This window comes from Passer domesticus, chromosome 5 (genome assembly GCF_036417665.1).
Source record: "Passer domesticus isolate bPasDom1 chromosome 5, bPasDom1.hap1, whole genome shotgun sequence".
Lineage (NCBI taxonomy): Eukaryota > Metazoa > Chordata > Aves > Passeriformes > Passeridae > Passer > Passer domesticus.
In genome coordinates this window covers 67,361,860-67,384,209 of record NC_087478.1, presented here as the reverse complement: position 1 = coordinate 67,384,209, position 22,350 = coordinate 67,361,860, and the positions used below count along the sequence as shown (strand labels likewise).

Here is a 22,350-nt window from a genome sequence, read left to right as displayed (position 1 = left end):
CAGCACTGTGAAACATGGGGAGAGCCAGAAGGAAGGACAGATAGAATGAGGTGAAGCAAGCTATGAAATGTTATTTCACTGCAGAGCAGTGTTGGCTTTCAGCAAGCTACTGATTTCTCTTGTCCCCAGGAAATTAAAATGCACCCAAATGGTAAATACTGGAAGTAAAGGAGTGGCTGCTTGGGACTGCAGGTCTGGTTCCCTCATCACGTCTCATGCTTCATTTAGTTATCCAGTGTTGTTCTGAGCTGACCTCCCACTTGGAGCACTCCTTGGAAGACAGCAGTGTGTGGAGACACCAGCACCTCTGTTCTCTTCCTGTTCCTGGCTCTAGCCCTCCATTCCTGCAGTTGGAGCAGAAGTACAACCTCCGTGTGTCCCCTTTCTCGGTGACGTTGGGGTGGGTGTGGGAGTCCTGCCCACAGCTACACACACATGCTCAGTGAGGCAGTTTGAGTGGGTACTGCTAAACCCTAATGGCTGGATTGTCTTAAGAAGTAAAGGGAGTAAAATGAGTTATTTGAAAGAGCTCAGGAAGATGTTGGGAAGTCATTGCATGTCCTTCAGTGCTGAGCGAGTGTTTTAAGTACAGAATGTCTTGAAATGTGCTCCTCACTTTGGGACAGAGCTATTGACAGTAGAACTTAAAGAATGTAATTGTATCACCGAAGGCTGAAGGCAAGTGGAGCTGAGATGGAAGTGACCTTATTAGTAGATTTGCTTTTCTAAACTTCACATGGCCAGTCTCCCATTGTTTGTGAAATCCAAGGTTATGACGTTTGGATCAAAAGTTTCTTTACTACTTGAATGGACAAAAGATTAACTCTCAAGGGAAATAAACATAGTTTATGGATCTTAGATAGGTGTAGGTAGACCTAGGGGGTTTTTAGTGCATATATTCCCCTGTATACTCTTGTATATCCATATATAGTTTCAGCCTGTACCTTTTCCTGTCAGGGAAATGAATTTACGCTTGCTGCTTGTCGAGAGCAGCAGAGAGCTGAATCTCAGCTGCTGTTCATGGGAGACTTCTGCTGCTCATTTGTGTTGAATAGCAGGAAATCCTGGAGTGCAGCGCAACTCCAATATTCAGTTTTTATTCCATATTAGGAAATATTTCCTTATCATTACTGTGGGTGTGTTGGAATGATTTCCGAGATTAATTTATACGAGCCAGATTAAAAGACGAGGAGGCCATGCCTGCTTGTTTCCTGCTTTTGGACTGACTCCATGGGAAGGGCCTAGGAGGCTCAGCCTGGGGCAGGGTGGCCCTTGTCAATCGCTGCAGGTGAAACCAGCCTCACCCAAACTATTTTAAAAAGAATTTATTTCAGCCTGGTAGTGGTTCCTCAGTGTGGGTTGTGCAGCTTCTTGTGCTGACACAAAGCATGGAGCGACAGCGGGAAGGAAACAAACAGATGGTTGGATGGCAAATGGGATGGCTCCTTTCAGAGACAGTCCAGGCTTGTGCCAGCTTACAGCATGCACACAGCCCTGGCCTGGCCTGGGAGGGGTTCCTGCTGTTTGGCAGAGGGATTTTTTGCCTGCTCTAATCAGAGCCCCACACTGCTATTTTGGGGTGTTTTTAGGTTTAGGAATCAGCCTCAGGGCAGGAAAGTACCTTCCTTCATCTTGAAAACATCTATTTTGGGTGCATTAAAGTCTTTTGGTGTTTAGGGAGCATATTGGAGCTGGCTGCTGACACCCCAAAATGCTCTCTGGGTCTTGACATCCCCCAGGTTTCCCTGGTGTCATCATCATCACAGTGGCTGCAGGACTTGTGCAGTGTTTGCATCCTGAGTCCTGTGTGTCTCCCCAGGGTTTTCTCACAGTCCTGGGGATCAGGGAGTGGGAGTGTCTACTCCTTTTGGTTCAAGAGTCGTGCAGCACTTTCTGCTTTTAGCTGCGACTATAAAGGTGCCTCAGGCAGATGCCCCATGGGGGAAGAATGGCTGAAAATGGCTAAAACACTTGAACATCTTTGACTTTTAAATAGCCAAGCCTGTTCCAGTGGGGCTAATTTTACTTAGTTTCTTAATGGTTTTTAAAATAGAACAAATATAATTAAATTTGTAACTTTAAAGTAACAAAATTTAGTCAACCGTAATGGGCATCGGGGAAGGAAGGCTAAAGGAGATGAAGTAAATAAACAAGGTGAATGAAATGCTGAAGTGTCAGTGATGGCATGGTTTGCTTCTCTTTTCCTTTAACTTGGAAACCAGATCATAGAATCAAATATCAGAAGAATTTAGAGGAAGACAACACCCATTCTGAGTGTGTGAACTTTGTCTTCCCTTCCCAAAAGGAGATTTGTAAAAACTGAAGGGTGTCTGAAGGATCTGGTCATGGCAATAATGTTGAAGAAGAATCTGCACCGTGAAATATCTGATTTGTTTTATCTGCCAGGGAATGTTGTTTCCTGTCAGTAGCAGATTAAATGAAACAGGGGCTTGTGAATGGTGATATTACTGAAAACATGAATTATGGAGGAACAAAATACTTATTTTTCTGTCTGAAACATACCCAGAGCAGTTCTTGGCAAACCTGCTGATCTGAAAATTACGAACCTCAGTAACAACAGATAGCATCATCCTGAGGCTGGAATGGGACTACTAGGTCAAAACCCATTGAGCTGAAGGGGTTTTTTTGTTGACATGAGTGAACTTTGTACAAGGTTCTGTTCTAAGCACAGAAAGCTGTATTTAGAAATAACACAATTATGAAGATCACACCCCAGGAGTTGTAAAATATTGGCCCATAATTGGCATAGATGGGACTAGCGAGGTTTTCTTGTCAGCTTGCTGCTTGGAGGCTTCAGGGTCCTGTTAAGTTTTGAGTGTTTCTGGAGGTTAATCAAAAGCTTTGGAAATGGATTAAACTAGGTTATAGAAAAAGAAGATAGAACCCCCCTGTGCTGGGCTGCACCCAGAGCCCCAGGGCAGCAGATGAAGGGGGGATTCTGCCCCGCTCTGCTGAGCCACCCCCTGCAGGGCTGCATCCAGCCCTGGGATCCCAGCACAGGAAGGACTGGGAGCTGCTGGAGGCAGGCCAGAGCAGGGACACCAAGGGGATCAGAGGGATGAAGCAGCTCTGCTGAGAGGGAAGACTGAGGGAATTGGGATTGTTCAGCCTGAAGAAGGGAAGGCTTTAGGGTGACCTCATTGTGGCCTTCCAGTGCCTGAAGAGAACCCACAGGAAAGATGGAGAGAGACTCTTGACAAGGGCAAGTGACAGTTTCATGGAGTGACAGTTTCACACAGACAGAGAGAAGGTTTAGATTGGATATGAAGAAGAAATTCTTTACTCTGAGGGTGGTGAGGCCCTGGCACAGGTTGCCCAGAGAAGCTGTGGCTGTTCCATCCCTGGCAGTGTCCAAGCCCAGAAGGGGGTCTGAGTAAGCTGGGATAGTGGAAGGTGTCCCTCTCCATGGCAGGGGTTTGGAACTGGATGGTCTTCAAAGTCCCTTCCAGCCCAGGTCATCAGCTGGAAGGGGTTCAGTATAAACAATTGGATGGTGAAAATACGCACAGTACAGTTGCCAAACCTCTGCTAGCAGAAACTGTTGTGCAGAAAGTCATGTTCCTCCTGGGCTGATGGTACTTTCTCCTTCTGTTCCCTCACTGAAACTCTCAGCTGTTGTACAGCATTTTTATCTTTGCTGTCTATTTGCTCACTCCACGTACGGCTGCATGTCTCAGAAGCTGCTCAGAATACATCCCACCACATCATCCTGCTGAGCCTTGGGCTGTTTTTTTCATTTGTCTGGCCCTGCCCACTGCCCCTTGGTGTGAATCATGCTATTATTTGTGTATGGTAGGTTGGGTTTTTTTCAGTTTTATATATATCCTGTCTCTCTTTAAGAGAATTCAAACAATTTGGAGACTGTGGGGCTGGTGCTTGTGCTCAAAGCTTTGCTGTGTCTGTGCTGCTTTCCTAGATAGCACCTCATTTTTAAAATATAATCCTTGTCATTTTTTTACTATAATCCTTGTCAGCTGTGGGTTTAGTGCCCAGCTTGGTGAGTTGCTGGGCTGGGTTGTCTGGAAGGAGCCAAGCAGAGTCTGCTCTCACTTCTCACCCAGAAGAGTCCCAGCTCTGGGCACAGTGGTGACAGCTGGAATTTCTGAAGGTACCCACTTCATTGTGCTCTATGTGTTTGCTTTGTCTCTCCTTTCTCTTTTACTTCATAATTCTTGAAAAATGCCATTTTTATACTTCATTTCAGGAGCAAGTTCAATGTCGTGCTGAAACTATGGGAATTTTGAAAGGCAAAAATATGTTTCGGTATCTGATTTATCCAGAGGCGTTAATTCAAGAGGCAAATTCTCTTGGAATGTTAAATGGAAATGTCATAAATTTGGCAGTTTTTACTGTAATAGCAAGCTGCCTTCCTAACTGCTGGGCTGTAGGGGTATGCTTGGGTGGATAAATTAAAATTATTATCAGTCTATCTGTAAATGGATGTAATTTTGGAGGGAGGATTGCTCTTCCCTGTCCCGCTGAACATGTTTGTAGCTTGACATTGTAAATCCAAATCGGGGACCAGCAAGCATCCTTCTGTCATGTGGAGAAAAGGTGTTTTTCTCTCTAGCAGAATTGGGTGTGGGGTTTGCTCCCTAACTTAAATACTCACTGAGTCCCGAGTAAATTTATTCTAGGGCTACTGTATAACTGTACTACACATATGGCTTCAAAAAGAAAATGTTTCCGGGTGTGACTTAGGTTCAGATTAGTTTGATAGTATAGATCCAGCCTGGTTTAAAGTATTCTGTGGCTTTTCTTACTGACACAGCTGTGCAGGAGGCTTGGATTCTATATTCTTATCCCTTCCTGATTAGAAAGGGATACCACAAAGTGCTGTGTTTCAGGGCAGAGCAGTTCTCCATTTGCTTTGATTTATTCCATCTCTCCTCTTTGGAGTTGCTGCAGCAGGTGGGATTGGATGCCTTAGTGATTCTTGCATTCATTAATAACAGACTTAATCCAATAGTTTAATGAAAACATTAATTACAGGCTGTGGGAGCTGCCAAGACGTGCCCCAGAGAGAATGTGGGGTTTGGAATTACCAGTGGTGTAGCAGAATCTGGGTGTGGGAGTTTAAAGGGTGGAAACTTCGCAAACAGATGCAGTTTGATTTAGAGGTGTTGTGACAAATGGGAGTGCAGACTGAAGTTGTAGTCAATGCTGCTAGGCCTTTCTCTGCTTCACAATCAGAAGAGATCTAGGAACAATAAGGTCAAATGTATGTTTTGTTTAGGCATCATTTTTCTCCCAGGAGAGAGAGGGAGAGTCATATCGAACTGACATATTCTATTCAATGATGGATCAAGAGGGACTTGCTTGGAGACATCTCTTGAAGGCTCCAGTTCAGTAGCGTTTGGATGCTCTCCCCTTTCTGTGGCTGTACTCTGCTCTCCCTCATCCTTTGGGAACTCTCCCTCTCCCTCTCTTCCCCTCGCTGCTGCACATCCATACCTCCTTATCCCCATGCTGCAGGTGCTGAGCTGGCATCAGGAGAGCTCAGGCTGGAATTTCAGCCATTCCTGCAGGAGGCACGGGCTCATTTCCTCGGCCAGGCAGCACATACGGCATCCCTGCTCCTGGCAGCTCCCAGCCCTGGTCCCGCAGGCTCAGCACCTCCTGTCCATTGCATCTGTTTGATGTCTTTCTTCCTCACACTTGGGGATGTTCCAGGCCCTTCAGAAAGATCCTCTGTCAGCCAGAGGAGTTCTGGCTAAATGTGGCCAACTGGTTGAATATTACATTCCTCATGGTCCTGGGAGCCTAAAGTAATTTCAGTGATGCAGCAGGAGTTGAATGGTTCCATTATGGAGGTGGCATGGATTTGGGTAAACTAGTAGGCTTGTGAGGGCATTTCCAAGAATTATGGGTGGCACCTTTTCAAAGCATTCCTGTTAATGTGGTGAGGTCAGTACGAGTAGTGTGCTGTCAATAAAAGGTCCTATTTTGGGGCGCCTTCCTTCCCGCCCCCATTCCTCTGCATAATTTTGTTTTAAAGGTCATGTTTAAGGACTGTTCTTGGTGACTCCCAGCTGAATATGTTGTCTGGGATGTGGATTTGTGCTGTGTTTGGGGGCTCGTTACTGGAAGCAGAGACAGAAGGAAAAAGGCTGAAGAGATTTTCTTGGCAGTGAGTTTGCATAGGATTTTGTGGGATATCTCTTGTCTCCTGCCAGGTCTGTGCTCTTTTTCATTTACTTTGGGGACTCTGGAGAACTTAAGGCATCTCCTGCTTTTGCAAATATTTTCTTTGTGGTCGTTTTGGGTTGGTTTTCTCCCCACAGTGGCAGAGCTAACTGGGGACACTCATCTGTCTTTCCCTCCTGTGAAGCATATGAGGGTCAGTCCCAGTGTTGATAGTGTGGGGTGCCAGTGCTGGGATTGGGATCTCCTTTTTACAAGTTTAATAAAGCCCAGTGACTTGGATTTGCTGTCTGGCAGTGCCTGCATTTGTGAGTGTAGAGCACGGGCAAAACAAATGAACAGGAAATCAGGTTGCAGTGTTGTTTTATCCTACCAGGAATACAAGATATGCAAAGGAGAAATATCCAGTGTGAGAGTGTGCCTGCTATACCTTAAATAAAGGTTAATCCATTTCAAGCCTGAGTTAATGCTGCTCTGTCCTATGTTCCAAAATTATCAGAAGGCAGGCTTTTAGTCTGTTAGGTAATTTCTTGAAATAGCTTAATCACAGATGCCAATGTGTGGTCAGCTGTTGCTTTGTTTGATTTGCTCTTATAAACTGGTTTGTATTTATCTTTTCCCACCTATTGAGGGAAAAAGTCTAAAATTGTACAGTAAACACAACAGTGAGACCAGTGCTAATTTCTCCCGACTTTTGGAGACGTGTCCAGCATGGGGGATGTTTCTGTGTGAAGAACAGAACTGTCTATTTTTTAGCAAACACTGCTAGGAATTGACAGATCTTATCTTTCTTCAATAGAAAACTGAAGGGAATAAAAGATTGATTAAAAATAGAAATATTGGTATCACTTTGAAGCAGCTGTATTCCTATTAAAACCTCTTTGTGCCTTTATGGAGAGATATATTTTTATTCTTAGAATTCTGGTGTCTTGTGCACTTCAAAAGAAACAGCTAAAATAATATCCATGTGATGCTATAAAATGCCTTTATTTCTGACACAGCAACGGTGTTTCTGGCAACCAATACCCTATTGTCATATCAGATCCCATGAAAAATCCACAGGAAAAAAATCCCACCCTCTCAGAGTGCAGCAGGCAGAACCAAAACAAAGAGCTTGGAGCAGAGTTCAGCACTCCTCCTGCCCCAGTGTGGACGTGTGAGTTCCCTTCTGTATGAAACCCCTTATCAGTTCACCTAAAAGCCATTGGGGTCTGCTTAAATTAAGCCTAATTCAGGATTTGTCTTCTACACAATCCTTTGCTGAAATGAAAGGCTTAAATAAAAAAAAAAAAAAAAAAAAAAAGGAAGCCAAGTGCCTGAAGTGCAAAGTGCCCACAGGAAAGATGCAGAGAGACTCTTGAGAAGGGCCTGGAGTGACAGTTTCACACAGACAGAGAGGAGGTTTAGATTGGATATGAAGAAGAAATTCTTTACTCTGAGGGTGGTGAGGCCCTGGCACAGGTTGCCCAGAGAAGCTGTGGCTGTTCCATCCCTGGCAGTGTCCAAGCCCAGAAGGGGGTCTGAGTAAGCTGGGATAGTGGAAGGTGTCCCTGCCCATAGCAGGAGGGTGAAGAACAAGGTATTTGAGGTCCCTTCCACCCCAGGCCATTCCATGGTTCTGTGATGTGTACTTCTGTGTAATATTCCAAAACTAACTTTAAAACAACCTGACCAAGGAGGAGTGGGGCTGAGATGCTGCTTTTCATGCTTTTCTTCTATGAGTCTCTCCTAAAGTGCTTCAACCCACTTCCAGGTAGGGCATGAATCTTAGGACAAACTGTCCTGTTTTTTTTTAATCTCCCCTGGATTTCTTGGATCAGCTGCAGGGCATTCAGAGCTGCCCTGAGATGTCTTTTTCCAGCATTTAGAAGTGTTGTTCCAGTACATCCAAGTTCTTTGGGTTCAGGATGAAATCTCTCAAGAAGAGCAGTCTTTCTTCTTTCTGCTTTCTTCCCAGTTTTTAGGTGCCCAGTGACTGTGTGCCCTAAGCCATAAATACCACTTGGCCAAGTGTAATTTTGTGGAGCAGATTTAAAATTCAAATATATTAGATGGTTATCTTTATCCTTGAAATATCTTTTCTGGATGGGGGTTAGGGGCTTGTTCCATTTGCTGACTCATTTTATCCCATCTTTTTTTTTAGCATCTAGACTTTTTGGAGTCTGAAATTGTCACAGAGTTGTGACAAGTCCAGCTCTGGGAGCTGCCTGATCCTTCTCTTTCCTATCCCTTTTCCCTCCCCCAGGCTGGGCCCAGGATATCTGCCAGAGGGACATTTTCCCTATTTGTGGACAAGCACAGCTGGGTGAGCTGTCTGGAGCACGCAGTGCTCTTTGCCATGATTCACTCTTTGTTTTGCCAACATGTTGTTACTTTTTAGAGAGTGGATAGCACATCCTCCTGTTATCATGGAATAATTTTATAAGGTGATTTTTAATAGAGTTTCTTATATCTAAAGAACAGTGCCTTTACTGTGAATTCTGGAGTGCCTAAGAATTTGGAGATGGAGAGTGGGAAAGAGGAATATGTATTTTTTAAATTTTCTTTTTGAAGTGAGTAATGATTTAACTTGCTCTCTTTCAGTACATGTTACCATGGCAATGACTGCAGGGACTACAACATCCTTTCCCATGAGTAACCACACCCGGGAGAGAGTGACGGTGGCCAAACTCACACTGGAGAACTTCTACAGCAACCTTATTATACAGCACGAGGAGAGGGAAACCAGGTATTGCCTCTGCTTCCTCTCCCAGCTCTACAGCTTTTCTTGCTGTTTGTTCAAGGGCACTTCAATCCCCAGGGATGGGACAGCTCTGGGAAGTTTTTCTGTATGTGGTGGCAGGGAGTGAATTCTAGAGGCCACAGGCTGTCTTTGGGGGCACCTATGAACACCCCACTCACTGAGTGGTCAAGGAGCTCCACTTCTGACGTTTTCATGCAATCCACCTCCTCATCAGTTACTTTGTGGAAACTGCTCTGTGCAGGGTGTTATTTTGCAGTTACCTGAGGTTTCACCTTCTTTATGAGGTTGGAGACCTCTCATTTTTCTGCATGTGCCCCAGGGAATGAACTCTGCAGAGCTGCTATGGGGTGGGAGCTTGGTTTGGGGTGAGGCCGCGACTTATGGTGTCTATTCCTGCTCTGTACCATGGAGCTCATGCCAAGACTTCCAAACCCTGCAGAAGGGAGTGTATAGGAGAGAGGGAACAGGGCTGAGAGGTGTTTGATGGGATGATGGCGTAAGGAAAGAAGGCAAAGAGCTGGTGTAGAAATAAATGGCAGCAAATGACTAAGGGGTTGATGATGGAGGGTTTGAGAGGCTCTCAGGTGGGCAGGAAGACTTTTGGGGATAATGTAATCCCAGTCTGTAAGTTCTGCTTGGGTAGTGCAGCCTGGTACTCCTTGCATGGGAGTATGGGATGGTCATCACCACTCAGCTTCTCCCAGCAGTGCCCAGTCCTGTCTCTGAGGTGTGAAGTGCCACTTGAATTAGGTGTCAAAGCACCAAGTGTTTGATTATAATGAATCTTGTGTTGGATTGTCATTAATGTATGAAATTATCATTCCCCTGGTAATATGTTTTTAATTGAAGGGTTTTCAGTCAAGCAGCAGGGTTTCTCTCTTCATCATATTTAGTCATTATTCCATGTAATGGAGTTGCTTCTGCTTAGGAGACTAGACTGTCTATCAAGGGCCTGTAATTTAGAGGATCCTGCTGCACTTCCCAAAGTGCTGAAAGGCACCAGCAGCCTGGCTCCAAGCCTTTGAATTCTTGGCTGCTGCAAGGGGGTAACCAGCCTTCAGAAAGCTGCACCCTGGCAGCCGTAAAGGAGCATCCTGTGAGTGGACAGAAAGGGGTCCATTGCCATATGCTGACCCCCTGCCACCTGGGGGGTATTGCCAGGCTTTGCTCCCCTCTCAGAGCCTCCCAGTCTAGCATGGCACTGGTGGAAGACTTGGAGCTGTGAGCCCTGGCCTGGGCAGGACTCTAGTGGGGAGAGGATGGTGCATCCAGGGGGTAGAGTTTAGTTGGCATGGGAAGAAGAGGGGCAGGACCAGGTGTATGACCAGGGGGAGGTCATCACCCAGAGGGGATGGAAGCTGGAGCTGGGCAGCATGTGGGAGATGGAGCTGAGATAGAAATGGTGAAAAAAATGATTTTTATTCTGGCTTGAAATCCTAATTGATAAAAACAGCCTTAATTCAACAAGATACAATCACTCTAATAACATACTTTTTCATATAGGTTTAATGCCTGATTCTGCAAGTACATGAGCGTGTACTTAAATTTGCTTCTACATTTTCCTCAGCTTTGTTCATAAATGAGTAACTGGATGGAGTGGGGCTGTCTGCCTGTAAATTTCCATCTGAGACAAATTCTTCAGTACTTGGAGTATGTGAAGCAAAGGTGTTTACTTATGGTGTTTTGTTTGGTTTTAATAAATGTGCAATCCCCTGTTTCTGTCCTTGGCAGGCAGAAGAAGCTGGAAGTGGCTATGGAAGAGGAAGGCCTTGCAGATGAGGAGGTAAATCCTGCTTAAATAACCTTACAAACTGCCTTGCTTTTGTCCCACTGCTTCAGATGAGCTTTTGAAGAGCTCACAGAAACATCAGCCAGCATGACAGAAGGTTTTATTTTGTACACAAATGTCACCCTATTAATAACCTGTTTATGTTAGAGAAGCTGGGAATATGCTTGACTGATACTTGCAATAGCTATCCAAGGCTTTTCATGCTACCTGTAGTTCTTATGAGATATGGCCACAGCAAGTAGCTAGCAAGCTTTTCAAGGATTAAAATTGTTTGCTGTTATATTTGGCAAGAAAAAAACAGTGGCGTCTGGTTAGAAGTGGGTAGAAAGCAAAATGCTGAACCATTTTTTCTTGATTTAAACAATAAGCTGTCACATCTTTGCTCTGTTTGGATACATATGAGGAGGGATCTCAATATGGTTGCCACCTCTGAGAACTTTGGTCAGTAAGTTGCTTTTCTGAGGTCATTACACCATGTCTGCCTTCAGGGTAGGCTGAGAATTAAGTAGGAAGAGTGTGTGTTCTCGAGTTTTTGTGCCTGCTATAACTCTTGAGAAGTGGGAATATGAGTGTGGATGTGTATTGCCATCTTGTGGCTTTAAAGGATGCTGTAATCTCAGCACAGAGTCTGGCAGGTGTCTATCCAGGACCTCCCTGGCAGACTCTGAAATCTCAGCATCTTTGGGTGCAGCATTTGTCTTCTCTTGGGGTGAATCCTGGTGACATTTTCATCAGACAAAATAGATGATGGCATTTGGACAGATTTTTCTTTCAGAATTGAGTGCTTGCCTGCCATAAACCAAATGGATTTTGTAGTAGATCTGTAACCAGGGCCTCTGCTGCTTGCTAAGCTCCTTGTTGCCTGTCATCACTTGGGATACAAGTTTCAGCTTTTGTTGGTCCTTCACACTGCCCAAAGTGAGGAGTCCTTGCCTCAGGCAGTGACTTTGTCTTTGGGACTCATACACTTTGTTTGGACCAGTATGATAGTTTTTCTTCATATTTTTTTTTTTAATAACTAAGTAATAAAATTAAAATACCACCACCAACCAAAAAAAGGTGGGAAGCTGTGCCTAAGGCTTCTATAGAAAAGACCATACTCAAGGATTATGCTTTGAGAAATTCAGAAGGAAATGTAGGGGAAGTTTTTCTCCTGTTGGGATTCCAGAGAACAATTTCCCAGGAAGGGAGGGTGCATATCTTGACTCTCTACTGACAAATGACTGACAAATTCCTGTGCCTGTGTCCTCAGAAAAAGTTGCGCAGGTCACAGCATGCTCGCAAAGAAACGGAGTTTCTGCGGCTCAAGAGGACCAGGCTCGGCTTGGATGACTTTGAGTCTTTGAAAGTCATAGGAAGAGGAGCATTTGGGGAGGTTTGTGGCATTCTCGCTTGAACAGGAGACTAAAATGGGATTGACCACTGTAATGAAACATTCTAATTGCAATTTGATGAATTGTTTTATTGCAGAACAGCAGCTATTTGTGCCATTCTCCAAGTGTGATAAGTCTGGTGATTAATCACATGCATTGATTTCCCAAGGCTTCTGGAAAGACACTTTCCCATGGCTTCCCACACTGATGTTGCCCACATGGCCCTCTGCAATTTTGGAGTGGCACAGCACCTCTTGATAACCCTCCATTCTGCCCTGTGTCACATCAGTTATTTCTCCTGAATTTCTCCTGAATTTACACAGTCTAAGCTACCTGGAATTCTCTTGCCTGCTAACTTTTCCTAAAACAAAAACTGTTCCTCATTAGTGTTAGTGTTGTACATGGTGCAGAATAATTCCTTTTTCAGTATTTAACATATTTAAATGTGTTTTTAAATATTTAACAAGAGAACTTTTCCATACCTGGCAATTGGGAGCCTTCAAGTGGATTTCTGAGGCAGAGAACACTGACTGAGTTCTCTCTCTTGGTAAAGGTCCGCCTCGTTCAGAAGAAGGATACAGGTCACATTTATGCAATGAAGATACTGAGAAAAGCAGATATGCTGGAGAAAGAGCAGGTTTGTGATCTCTAAGTCCCCTAAATTTCAAACTTACCCTTTCTAGAAAATGTGTTCTACCTTTGAAAGCCCCTACAATGGTCTGGCAGTCCAGAGAGTCTGTGCTGTTGCTACCGCAGCACAAAAGCAGCAGAAGTTAGGAAATAAGGTAATGCAACTGCATTTAAAAAAATAGTTTCTTTACAACTAATTTGGAACAGTGACAAAGATTTTATTTTTCTCGCCTTATCAACACGGAGCTTATAGTACTGAATCTGCAAAACTGCATTTCAAGGAAAATACTTCTGGAAAAATAATCCTGTGCCAAAGTAAAAATGGAGGTATTCAATGTTTTTGTAAAGAAAACCAGCAGAAATCACATTGTTCATCATCATTGTTTTCCTTGGGTTTGCTTTATAGTCGGGTTAATCCTGTTGGGGGTTTATTTGTTTTGATTTTGTTAGTTTGGTTGGTTTTTAGCTAGCATTTCACTGTGAGGACACAGCAAGTACTTTAGCACCACAAAGCAAAGAAATCAAGCAGATAAAAGAGGACTTTTTTCATACTAGTCCAAACCGTACTCATCATTTGCACATCATTACCCTGCAATAGTGGTGCTTTTTTTTCCTGCACAGATTATTTTGTCTTCTGCAGCCCATGCCCTGAATTTTGGGAGCCAGAGGAGCAGCAGGGTGTGCAGAGCAGCCAGAATTTATGTGGTGCTGCCCCCATTTCAGAACCTGATACGGGAAGGAGTCTGAGCTCATGCTCTACATTCAGTTTGAGACAGTGATCTTCCCTGGCCACTGTTTATCTGCTGGAATTTTCATTGCCTGCCTTGCGCTGTGGAGAAACAAGAGAGGACACATGTACAAAAAAAAAAAAAAAATCATCTTTTAGTATTTTTTTCCCCAAGTCTGGTAGCACTGGGAGAAATCCTGGCTATTTTTAGGCAAAGTTTTCCTGTTGTATTTTAGAGCTGCCTTGAGGAGTTGAGGATGGAAAGAAGTACTTTCTAATGAGACTAAATAAATCCAAGCTGGAGTGTCTCCTGCAGAAGAAGAACCTTCGCCCCATGCAACTCTATGACAAGGTTCATGTGAAGATGTTTCTCATCAATAGAACTGGGGAACAGATGCAGAAGACTGTTCGCTGCTTTTCTTACAGCTGTCAAGAAATATTTTTCATGCATATGTCTCTAATTTTTCCTCCAGGATGAGGGTATATTGTAGTGAAAACACACACCCCTCCTCCAATCTCCATTATTCTTAATTTCCAGCAAATTATAGGGTAGCAGCTTTCCATTTCCATGGAAAATACTTTTTCCATGTATTTTCCAAAACCTTATCTGGAACTGAAATACCCTGAGCAAGGTCAGATATTCCTGAACTTGTACTTTTTCCACCAGCTTTGTCAGTTCTTTCTAACAAGCAGAAACAGCTTAACAAGCTGTGCTTTGTGTTTCTAGAGAAACACTAGGATCTTGTAAAAAATAATGGAGAATATGAGTATGGAAAGAGCTAGAAAAATAGTTCCTTTGCTAAAGGTCATGAAAATGTGCTGTAGGGCTAGGAATGTAATGTGATGTTCCCTGTTGAAATATTTCAATATTTGCCTAATAATAATAATAATTTTTAATTTTAGGTGGCCCATATCAGAGCAGAAAGAGATATTTTGGTTGAAGCAGATGGAGCCTGGGTAGTGAAAATGTTTTACAGCTTCCAGGATAAAAGGAACCTTTACCTGATCATGGAGTTTTTACCTGGAGGTAAGCTGGGTGCTGTGGTATCAGGTAATACAGGTACTTCTTCCTTAGCTTTTGCTGGCAGCTTTATAAAATATTAGGAACAAACATGCTGTATAATTTGTGAAATATAAAAATGTTAGCACTCTTTTAAATGAAGTTCCAGTCATGTGACCATTCTTGATTTTTAGGGGAAGGAAAAAGGTTGAAGGGGTATTAAATAGACCTGAATTAAATAATTATTCTAATAGAAATTTCTGCTTTTTTCAACTGAGGCCATTAACTGTAAAAACATACCAGAAGAAAAGCCCTTGTTTAAACAGTTTGTGCAATAAATCTAACTTATGTAAAAATCCGCTGTATTTTCCCAGGCTATCAATTAAAATTTCTGTTTAGGATTTTCAGCTAAAAAAGTAAGTTGGATTTGTAGGTCCTTGCAGTATTAGTTTTATGATTAGCAACTAAAAGGCCAGTTACAAGGTTAAATTTGGATTCTACTGGGGTTTCTTACAGTTTTGTGATTTAAAATGTTGTGATCCCTAAGCTGTATTTTCTTCTCTTTGATGAGGTGACATGATGACCTTACTAATGAAGAAGGACACTTTATCAGAGGAGGAAACGCAGTTTTACATTTCTGAGACAGTGTTGGCCATCGATGCCATTCACCAGTTGGGATTTATCCACAGGGACATCAAACCAGACAATCTCCTGCTGGATGCCAAGGCATGTACTGGGCTCACCAACTGCTGGTGCTTCCAAGATCCCAGGCTGCACATCTGCTGCAGAGGAGTGGGAGCCACTGGTGCCACTCCAGAGATTTAAACTGGCTGGAGGGAAGGCTGGGAATGCCCAATGTATTTTCTCTGGAGACCATCAGTATGTTTAAACAAAGCTAAGTCTTACTCAGAAGCCTTTTAACCATTTTAAGGCAAGGCTTATAAGGGAAAAAAACCCACTCAGGGTAACCAGATGCTGATGTTATGCACATTAAAAGGTGCATCATTCCTTTCATGCATCTTGAAGTAGCTGTGGACAATTCAGACAATGCTAAATGTTCAATTCCTACAATTACATTTACTTCATCACCCACTCACCTGTGGAAGCTCCCTCAGTTAGTCTGACCATTCTGGCCATGAAATGCACCAAGTCAGCATCACCAAATCATGGAATTATGTAGGTTGGAGAAGATCTTTAAGATCATGGAGGCCAGGCATTATTCCTGCATGCACAGGTCTGTCAGGTTTGATGGGTTCTGTCAGCACTGATGTCTGGAAATCTGATTAAAGCCAAGGTTATTATCAAAACAAAGGAAAGGAATTTTGTCCTGGAGGCTTGCTCAGTCACAGTGGTATCCAGTTCAAAACAAAACCAGGCAAAGTAGCTGCCCTCAGCTGTTGGGAAATAGTAGATATGACCTTTCCTGGGAGGCCATAGCATGTTGGAGAGAAAACAGACCCTTCCAGTACACCAAGGTTCAGTCTTTGCTTCCCTGCTTGTCCTATGCCAGTCCATCATGGCTTGAGAGGGCATGTGCAGTGGTTAAAACTTTTTTCCCCCCCAAGCACTACCTATCTAAATAATGGTTTTGTGTTCTCTGATTATGTTTTTTTAGGGTCATGTAAAGCTGTCTGATTTTGGGCTCTGCACAGGTTTAAAGAAAGCCCACAGAACAGAGTTTTACAGGAACCTCACACACAACCCACCAAGTGACTTCTGTGAGTATGAGCTGTCCTACTTGAACATGTAAATGGTTTTGAGCTGCTGCTGTACATTGAACCTGTGTTTCTGCTGGGATAAGCAAGATGGGGCAGGCTGATTGCATTTAATTGGAAAACTGGAAATGCTTGTTCCCTGGGTCATGGGGGCATTTCACATGCAAGAAATGATGATTTCTGATTCTTATTATATTCATATACAGATATGAATACACATAATGTAATCTATCTATATTGTAATGTATTTTTCATTATGTTAGTGAAGTTATAGAACTGCTCTTTCAGGAGGAACATGGGTTCCATGTGCCAAAGGACTGAAGTCAGTGACAGTCTTATGAAAGTTTTCAGAAGCTGATCTAAAAATTTTAACAAATTCTAATTTAGAATTGCAAATTCTAATTTAGATATGTGTCCTACTTACTTGAGTTTCAGCTGTGCATTAGATAGTAGTTATTCACATGTTACCATTTTCCGTTATAATCAAGTATCTGTTTCTAGACTAGGGTTCTAAATATACAAGATAGTTACTTAAAACTGGAGCTCTGTAAATCTTTTTTATCTTAATTCTCACAAATACACTTGTTATTTAATAATTACTTTGTAAATTAGCATTTCAGAATATGAACTCAAAGAGGAAAGCAGAAACATGGAAGAAGAACAGGCGACAGCTGGTGAGTTAATTAAATAATGTGAAATTCTTGGTTTGCTTTTAATCTAGTTACAGGAAGTGTTAAATTAAAACTCAGTGCTAATGCTCCTGGTTTTTAAAACCTGGAAGGCCCTCATCTGTGCTGCTCTACAAGCTCCCAAAATCACAAATAACTCAAAAGAAGGGGGTCCAGGTTGGAATAGCAAGACCCTGCTCTTCTCTGTGCCTTTGTTTGCCTTGTAAGCATCTGGCCCAAGCCCTCAGGTGTCCTCAGCCCAGTGGCCAAGCTTTGTCTGGGGCTGTCTGCAGTACTGGCCTGGTGTGGACAGTGTGGACTCATGGCTCTGATTCCTGCAGCTCAGTCACAAGCAGATGTGTGGCTACAGAATTCCTTTTAGGAGAGCTCTAGGGAATTCCCAATCTGCTGAATGGGAATGTGGTGGAAAGGCTGTGAGAGAGTGTTGGTGCTGGAGTGCTCCAGCCTGGGTTTGTGGTGAGGAGAGGTCACATAATGAGGGGACTTGTGGCATAAATTGAACCAAAGCAAAGTGTCTGTCAGCCATGGCCTTTCAGACTTCTATCCCTGCCCATGATTTTCACCAAAAAGCCCCCAACTCTCAAATTTTGGGACCCTTTATTTTCACACCCTTTAAAAAACGTGACCTACTGCAGTATTCCCCAAAAGTTTTTGGGTGGTCTCTTTTTTCCTCATGAGACAAAATGTGACTATATTGCAGCCACCATGCTGCCTTATGGGGCTGTATTTCACAGCCTTATTCCAGCCTGGAATTAGATCCCTGAAAAGAATTTGTCTCAAGTCCAATAAAGGCCGATGTGACAGAGCCGTGTGGTGAAGAACAGTCCCACAGAGGCAATAAAAGGCCAAAATGACAACTTGCATTAACACTGTTGGGAAAGGAGCCACATTTTTGGTTTTCCATTGGTTCAATCCTAAATATCTCAGGTCTGTTCAATCAAACAAAGTGTTTCTTTATGGTCAGACAAATTAAAGTAAAATATTTTTGTGGCAAAACTGCTTTTGGGGGACTTTTTTGTTCTTTAAGGGGTTCTTTTTGTTGGATTTTGTTTTTTCTCTCCCTCCTGCCCCATGGAAGATTTTTCATCAGTAAAGAGAAATTCCCAATACATGGCTTGTGTATCATGAGTGCCACACCTGGGAATCTATCACTGATTAATGCCTTTAAAAATAAACAAAAACCACTTCTTGGGTATTTTTGTAATGCAGCTACCTGAAACTTAAGCTAAGATGACTTTCTGATATTGCAGTTGCAATATTCTATGATTTCATCACATTAAAGAGGATAATTTCCATTTATTTTTGAGGTTCTCTGTGTTTAGTAATGTAAAAGAATAATATTCTTGGGACTTGAGTTCCTGTAAATTCTCAAATTATGCATTCTTGCTCACCCAAGTAACAAGATCCTGTATGTAAATCCACAGGAAAAGGTACTGCAAAGTAAAACTACGGTATTTCTCTTTTAAAGAGATGATTCCTTTTTTCCAGGCATATTCTACTGTGGGAACCCCAGACTATATTGCTCCAGAAGTGTTTATGCAGACTGGGTACAACAAACTGTGTGACTGGTGGTCCTTGGGAGTGATTATGTATGAAATGCTAATAGGTATGTTAAAAACCCCAACTTAAAGAGTTGTTGAAAGGTAACAGGGTCCATTTGTTCAGAAGAGGAAACCTCTGGCTAATACTTGTTATATTGGGAGCCCCAGTGACAAAAGCAGAGGCCCAGGTCACTGCTCTCCTAGAAGAAGTTTCATAATTTTTTATTTATTTGTGCAGGGTATCCACCTTTCTGCTCAGAAACGCCACAAGAGACTTACAGGAAAGTTATGAACTGGAAAGAAACATTGGTGTTTCCTCCAGAGGTGCCCATTTCAGAGAAAGCAAAGGATTTAATTCTAAGGTCAGTGAGAAAAAAACAATTCTGGCCTCTTGCCCAGCCAGGCTCATCTTCCATCAGGGTAAATTCCTTGTGTGTAAAGGAAGCTTTATGTTGGAGGAAAGGCTGGTTTCTTCTGTTGCCATCTTTGATGGATTTTTTAAAGTATTTTTCTCTTTGCCACTTGTTTAACATGAAGAAGTGATCTGGAATGATTTTGATTTGTACCATGGTATAAGGAGAAACAGAGCAGACCAAAAATAAAGTGATCGACACAGATTTTTTTTCTTCTCTGAGGTGGCAGGAAAATAACCACTCACCAGCATTTAATGCACTGAACAGAAATCTTGGGATGTTTTGGGACTGCTTTCAAAATCCCAGTTTTTAGTTTTCATTGAGATTTTCGTGAAAGTTTTGGTGACAAGGTCAGGCAGAAATGACCCTCTTGTAAAATTTTACAAAAATAACCTCATTTTACAGAAATGACCCTCCTGTCCTGGGAGGACTTGGGGGCCACATTGGTTTTGGGTTTGATATTTTTTCCTTTTTTTCTTTTTAAAGCTAATGCTGTAGCCTTATATAATTTTGTTAGAGGCAAAAAGGGGAATGTACTTCACAAAACTAGAATTTATAATTAGTTCCAGCAGTGCTCCAGTAACCTACAAAAATGTAACAAATACAAGAAACAGTTATTCTGCATCCAACTAGGGATACCAACAGCTCAAATAATTTAATTGTCACTAATCCTCATGAGTAAGTCTATGTCAAGCAGTTAATATTGTACTTTAAGTATCTATTTCTCTATTGTTCTGCTCAACCTTCCTTGTCAGCATCCCAAGTTCTCTGCTGAACAGAGTAGAGCATTACTGCTGAGGATTTCTTCCTCCTCAATCCTGGCTGTGTTTGGGGATGTTTTAGAGATTTCAGTGTATTTGTTAGTATGCCTTGCTCATGCATCTACTTACACAATGACTACTTGAATTTATCAGTTTACCTCCACAAGGAGAAGAGTTAAAATTGGGCTAGAACATCTGAGTTATAAGTAATCTATTAAAATGAGGTCAAAACAGGTTGGACAGCAACCACCTGGGCATTTTGGGTATTTTGTCCATTACAGCTTGGACAGGTTAGGCAGTGTGTGTTTTTAGCTTAAAGGGAGATTCAGTTAAAGCTGAAGGAGTATGGATAGAGACAAATCCAAACTAAAACAAGCTCAAGTTCAGACAAAGCCTGGCATATCCTGTGGCTGAGTGTTGTTACAGTTTTGAGGTCTGTTGTTAGTCCTTTGCACCACGCAGTCTTCCGGGCTGCAATACAAATACAGGGAGGTTTTCTTCCAAACTGACACCCAACTACAAGAAAAAGAACTTTAGTTTATAACTGGATACTGTTTATAGCCCTACCTACTGTGCTACATATGCAGAAGATGGCTGGGATTTAATGCGTTTGTAGGCAAATGTTGGTATTCCCATCTCCTGGATGGGATACTTGAAAGGCTTTGCCAGTCCACAGGAGAAGGGTCAGCCTCTGCAGCTCCCTGGAACAAATCCCTGAGGTCAATGAGTTGCTGTCAGAGAGCTTTCACTTCCCTATTTTCCTTCTTTAGGATTTTAGGCTTTTCCTTCTGGCCTGCTGGAGCAGGTAACAGTCCCCATCTCACCAATCCTCTGTCTCCAGTTTCACCTTTTGCTTCCTGTTATTTCATGTCTGCTTCTCATAAACTGACAATTTCTTGTGGAATCTGAGCTAAGGTTTTGCAGCAGGGCTGTATCAGAAACAGGCCCTGGGTCTTTGCACCACCTGCACCTCTGAGGAGAGGGAAGGGGGAGAATAGGGACATGGCATGTTTGGAATGGGCTGGCTCACTGGGATTCTGAAATACGACATCAGAGAGCAGACCTGATTTACTAAGTATATCTATTCTTCTTAGTTTCACTTTGAAACAGAGATGTTTAAATAGTTGAGAACATGCCAGGGCAGTTCTCAGTAGTAGCGATTTGAGCCTCCATTCCAAACTGACCTTATAGGGCCAGAACATGCAGCAACTTTTCACAAACCTGGAAGATGGGCATGCAGCAGTTTAGAAAAGGTGTCAGTTATTGGCATTGTAGCTTTTTGTTTCAGGATTTAACAATGTTCTGCTTCTACTATTTCCCTTCTCTCCTAGATGCAATGGGCTGCTTTGATGTTACCCCAGTTGGTGAAACAATTTGACAGAACTTCTTGAAATTCTTGTTACTGGGTACTGTTGCTTCTGTTGGAATTTATCATAATATTCCCTTTGTTTTCTCCCCTTTTCCAGATTTTGTATTGACTCAGAAAACAGAATTGGTAGCAATGGAGTAGAGGAAATAAAAAGTCATCCATTTTTTGAAGGAGTAGACTGGGGACATATCAGGTATGTATATACCCACATATTTTACAGGGAGAATAAAAGCCATGAAAGTAAGAATTTCATGTAGTGTGATGTCAAGGACAATTATTTTCAATTTATCTTTGATTTTGAAAGGCAGCTACTGACAGTAGGGGGTGACACTGGCCTTATTAACATGCATAGAAATGGCCAATTTTAACTTACGTGAGATAGCTCAGATTATTCCAGACGGCCCAGAACGGAAACAAATTGGTGTAGGGGGCTGTGGATTTTATTGTAAGTGTAGTAATTAGACCTGTGGTAAGTTTACAGGTGTAAATCACTGCCTTTCCCACAGTGTTGTGTCCCAGTGTGAAGGTTTTGCTGGCACAGATCTTGGGCACTTTCAAAAGCTCCTTCAAGGGCTTCCTGACTGTGGAGGTGCTAAAGCAGAGCGAACCTGGTGTGGGAGAGAGATGCTGAGTGTCACAAAGAGGAGCTACAGTCCAAAGGTTTTGGATGAGGTCCAGGCTAATGAGCACTGGAACTGTAAAGCTCTGAGTGCAAGTGCAATCCTGCTGGGCTGGGTTTGTGAAAAAGGGTAACCACAGTGGTGGCTGGTGACAAGATCAGGGTGATAGCTGTGTGGCAGGTAAGTGTGGGATGCTCTCTGAGTAGGAAAATGATGTTTGCCCCAAACCTGAAGACACCAATGGGGATAGGGAACCAAACAATCTCCCCATGGTGTCAGCAAACAGGAGTCAGATTCATCTGTGATGCACTCAGTGGAACACTTGTGCTCTGCATTAAGGGAAGCTTTAAGTGTAAAAAGCTAAGTTAAAAATGGAATTTAATGTCTCATTTCCCAATATTCACTCTTCTGGCATTTATCTTTATTTGCAGGGAAAGACCAGCTGCAATCCCTATAGAAATCAAAAGTATTGATGATACTTCCAACTTTGATGAATTTCCTGAATCGGACATTTTACAGCCAGGTGAGACTGCCATTGTAAATTCCGAATCTCTGTCTGTGACATGCCAGAATACTGCACAGATGCCTTTGTTGTTGTTTATATTAATTTTTCTAATGACCCAGTCAAATTAGTCTGTAGATCAAGTCTCTATATTTTATTTGCAATATGAGTGTAAACCTTTGATCTCTCATAGCTGCAAAGCCCAGAGATTTTAAGAGTCCAGACTCTTGTTAAAAATGGTTTGCACAGGTAGTGAGCACAGAAAGCAGTGGAGTTTCTGCCAGGCAGTCTGTCTTACCAGATTCTGGTAAAA

At 42.6% G+C, this 22,350-nt stretch overlaps 1 protein-coding gene across 4 annotated transcripts in view; it reads left to right on the top strand.

The window, feature by feature from the left end:
- STK38L (serine/threonine kinase 38 like) overlaps positions 1-22,350 on the top strand; it is a 47,536-nt gene that overhangs the window by 20,260 nt on the left and 4,926 nt on the right. For all 4 annotated transcript variants that reach the window (XM_064420730.1, XM_064420728.1, XM_064420727.1 and 1 more), the window contains exons 2-13: positions 8,749-8,893; positions 10,640-10,691; positions 11,950-12,072; positions 12,624-12,707; positions 14,331-14,454; positions 14,999-15,153; positions 16,043-16,145; positions 16,755-16,816; positions 18,320-18,437; positions 18,611-18,734; positions 21,013-21,108; positions 21,967-22,058. In XM_064420730.1, coding sequence (XP_064276800.1) covers positions 8,760-8,893; positions 10,640-10,691; positions 11,950-12,072; positions 12,624-12,707; positions 14,331-14,454; positions 14,999-15,153; positions 16,043-16,145; positions 16,755-16,816; positions 18,320-18,437; positions 18,611-18,734; positions 21,013-21,108; positions 21,967-22,058 — 1,267 coding nt within the window. In that variant the 5' untranslated portion in view covers positions 8,749-8,759. The remainder of the gene's footprint in view (positions 1-8,748; positions 8,894-10,639; positions 10,692-11,949; positions 12,073-12,623; positions 12,708-14,330; positions 14,455-14,998; positions 15,154-16,042; positions 16,146-16,754; positions 16,817-18,319; positions 18,438-18,610; positions 18,735-21,012; positions 21,109-21,966; positions 22,059-22,350) is intronic.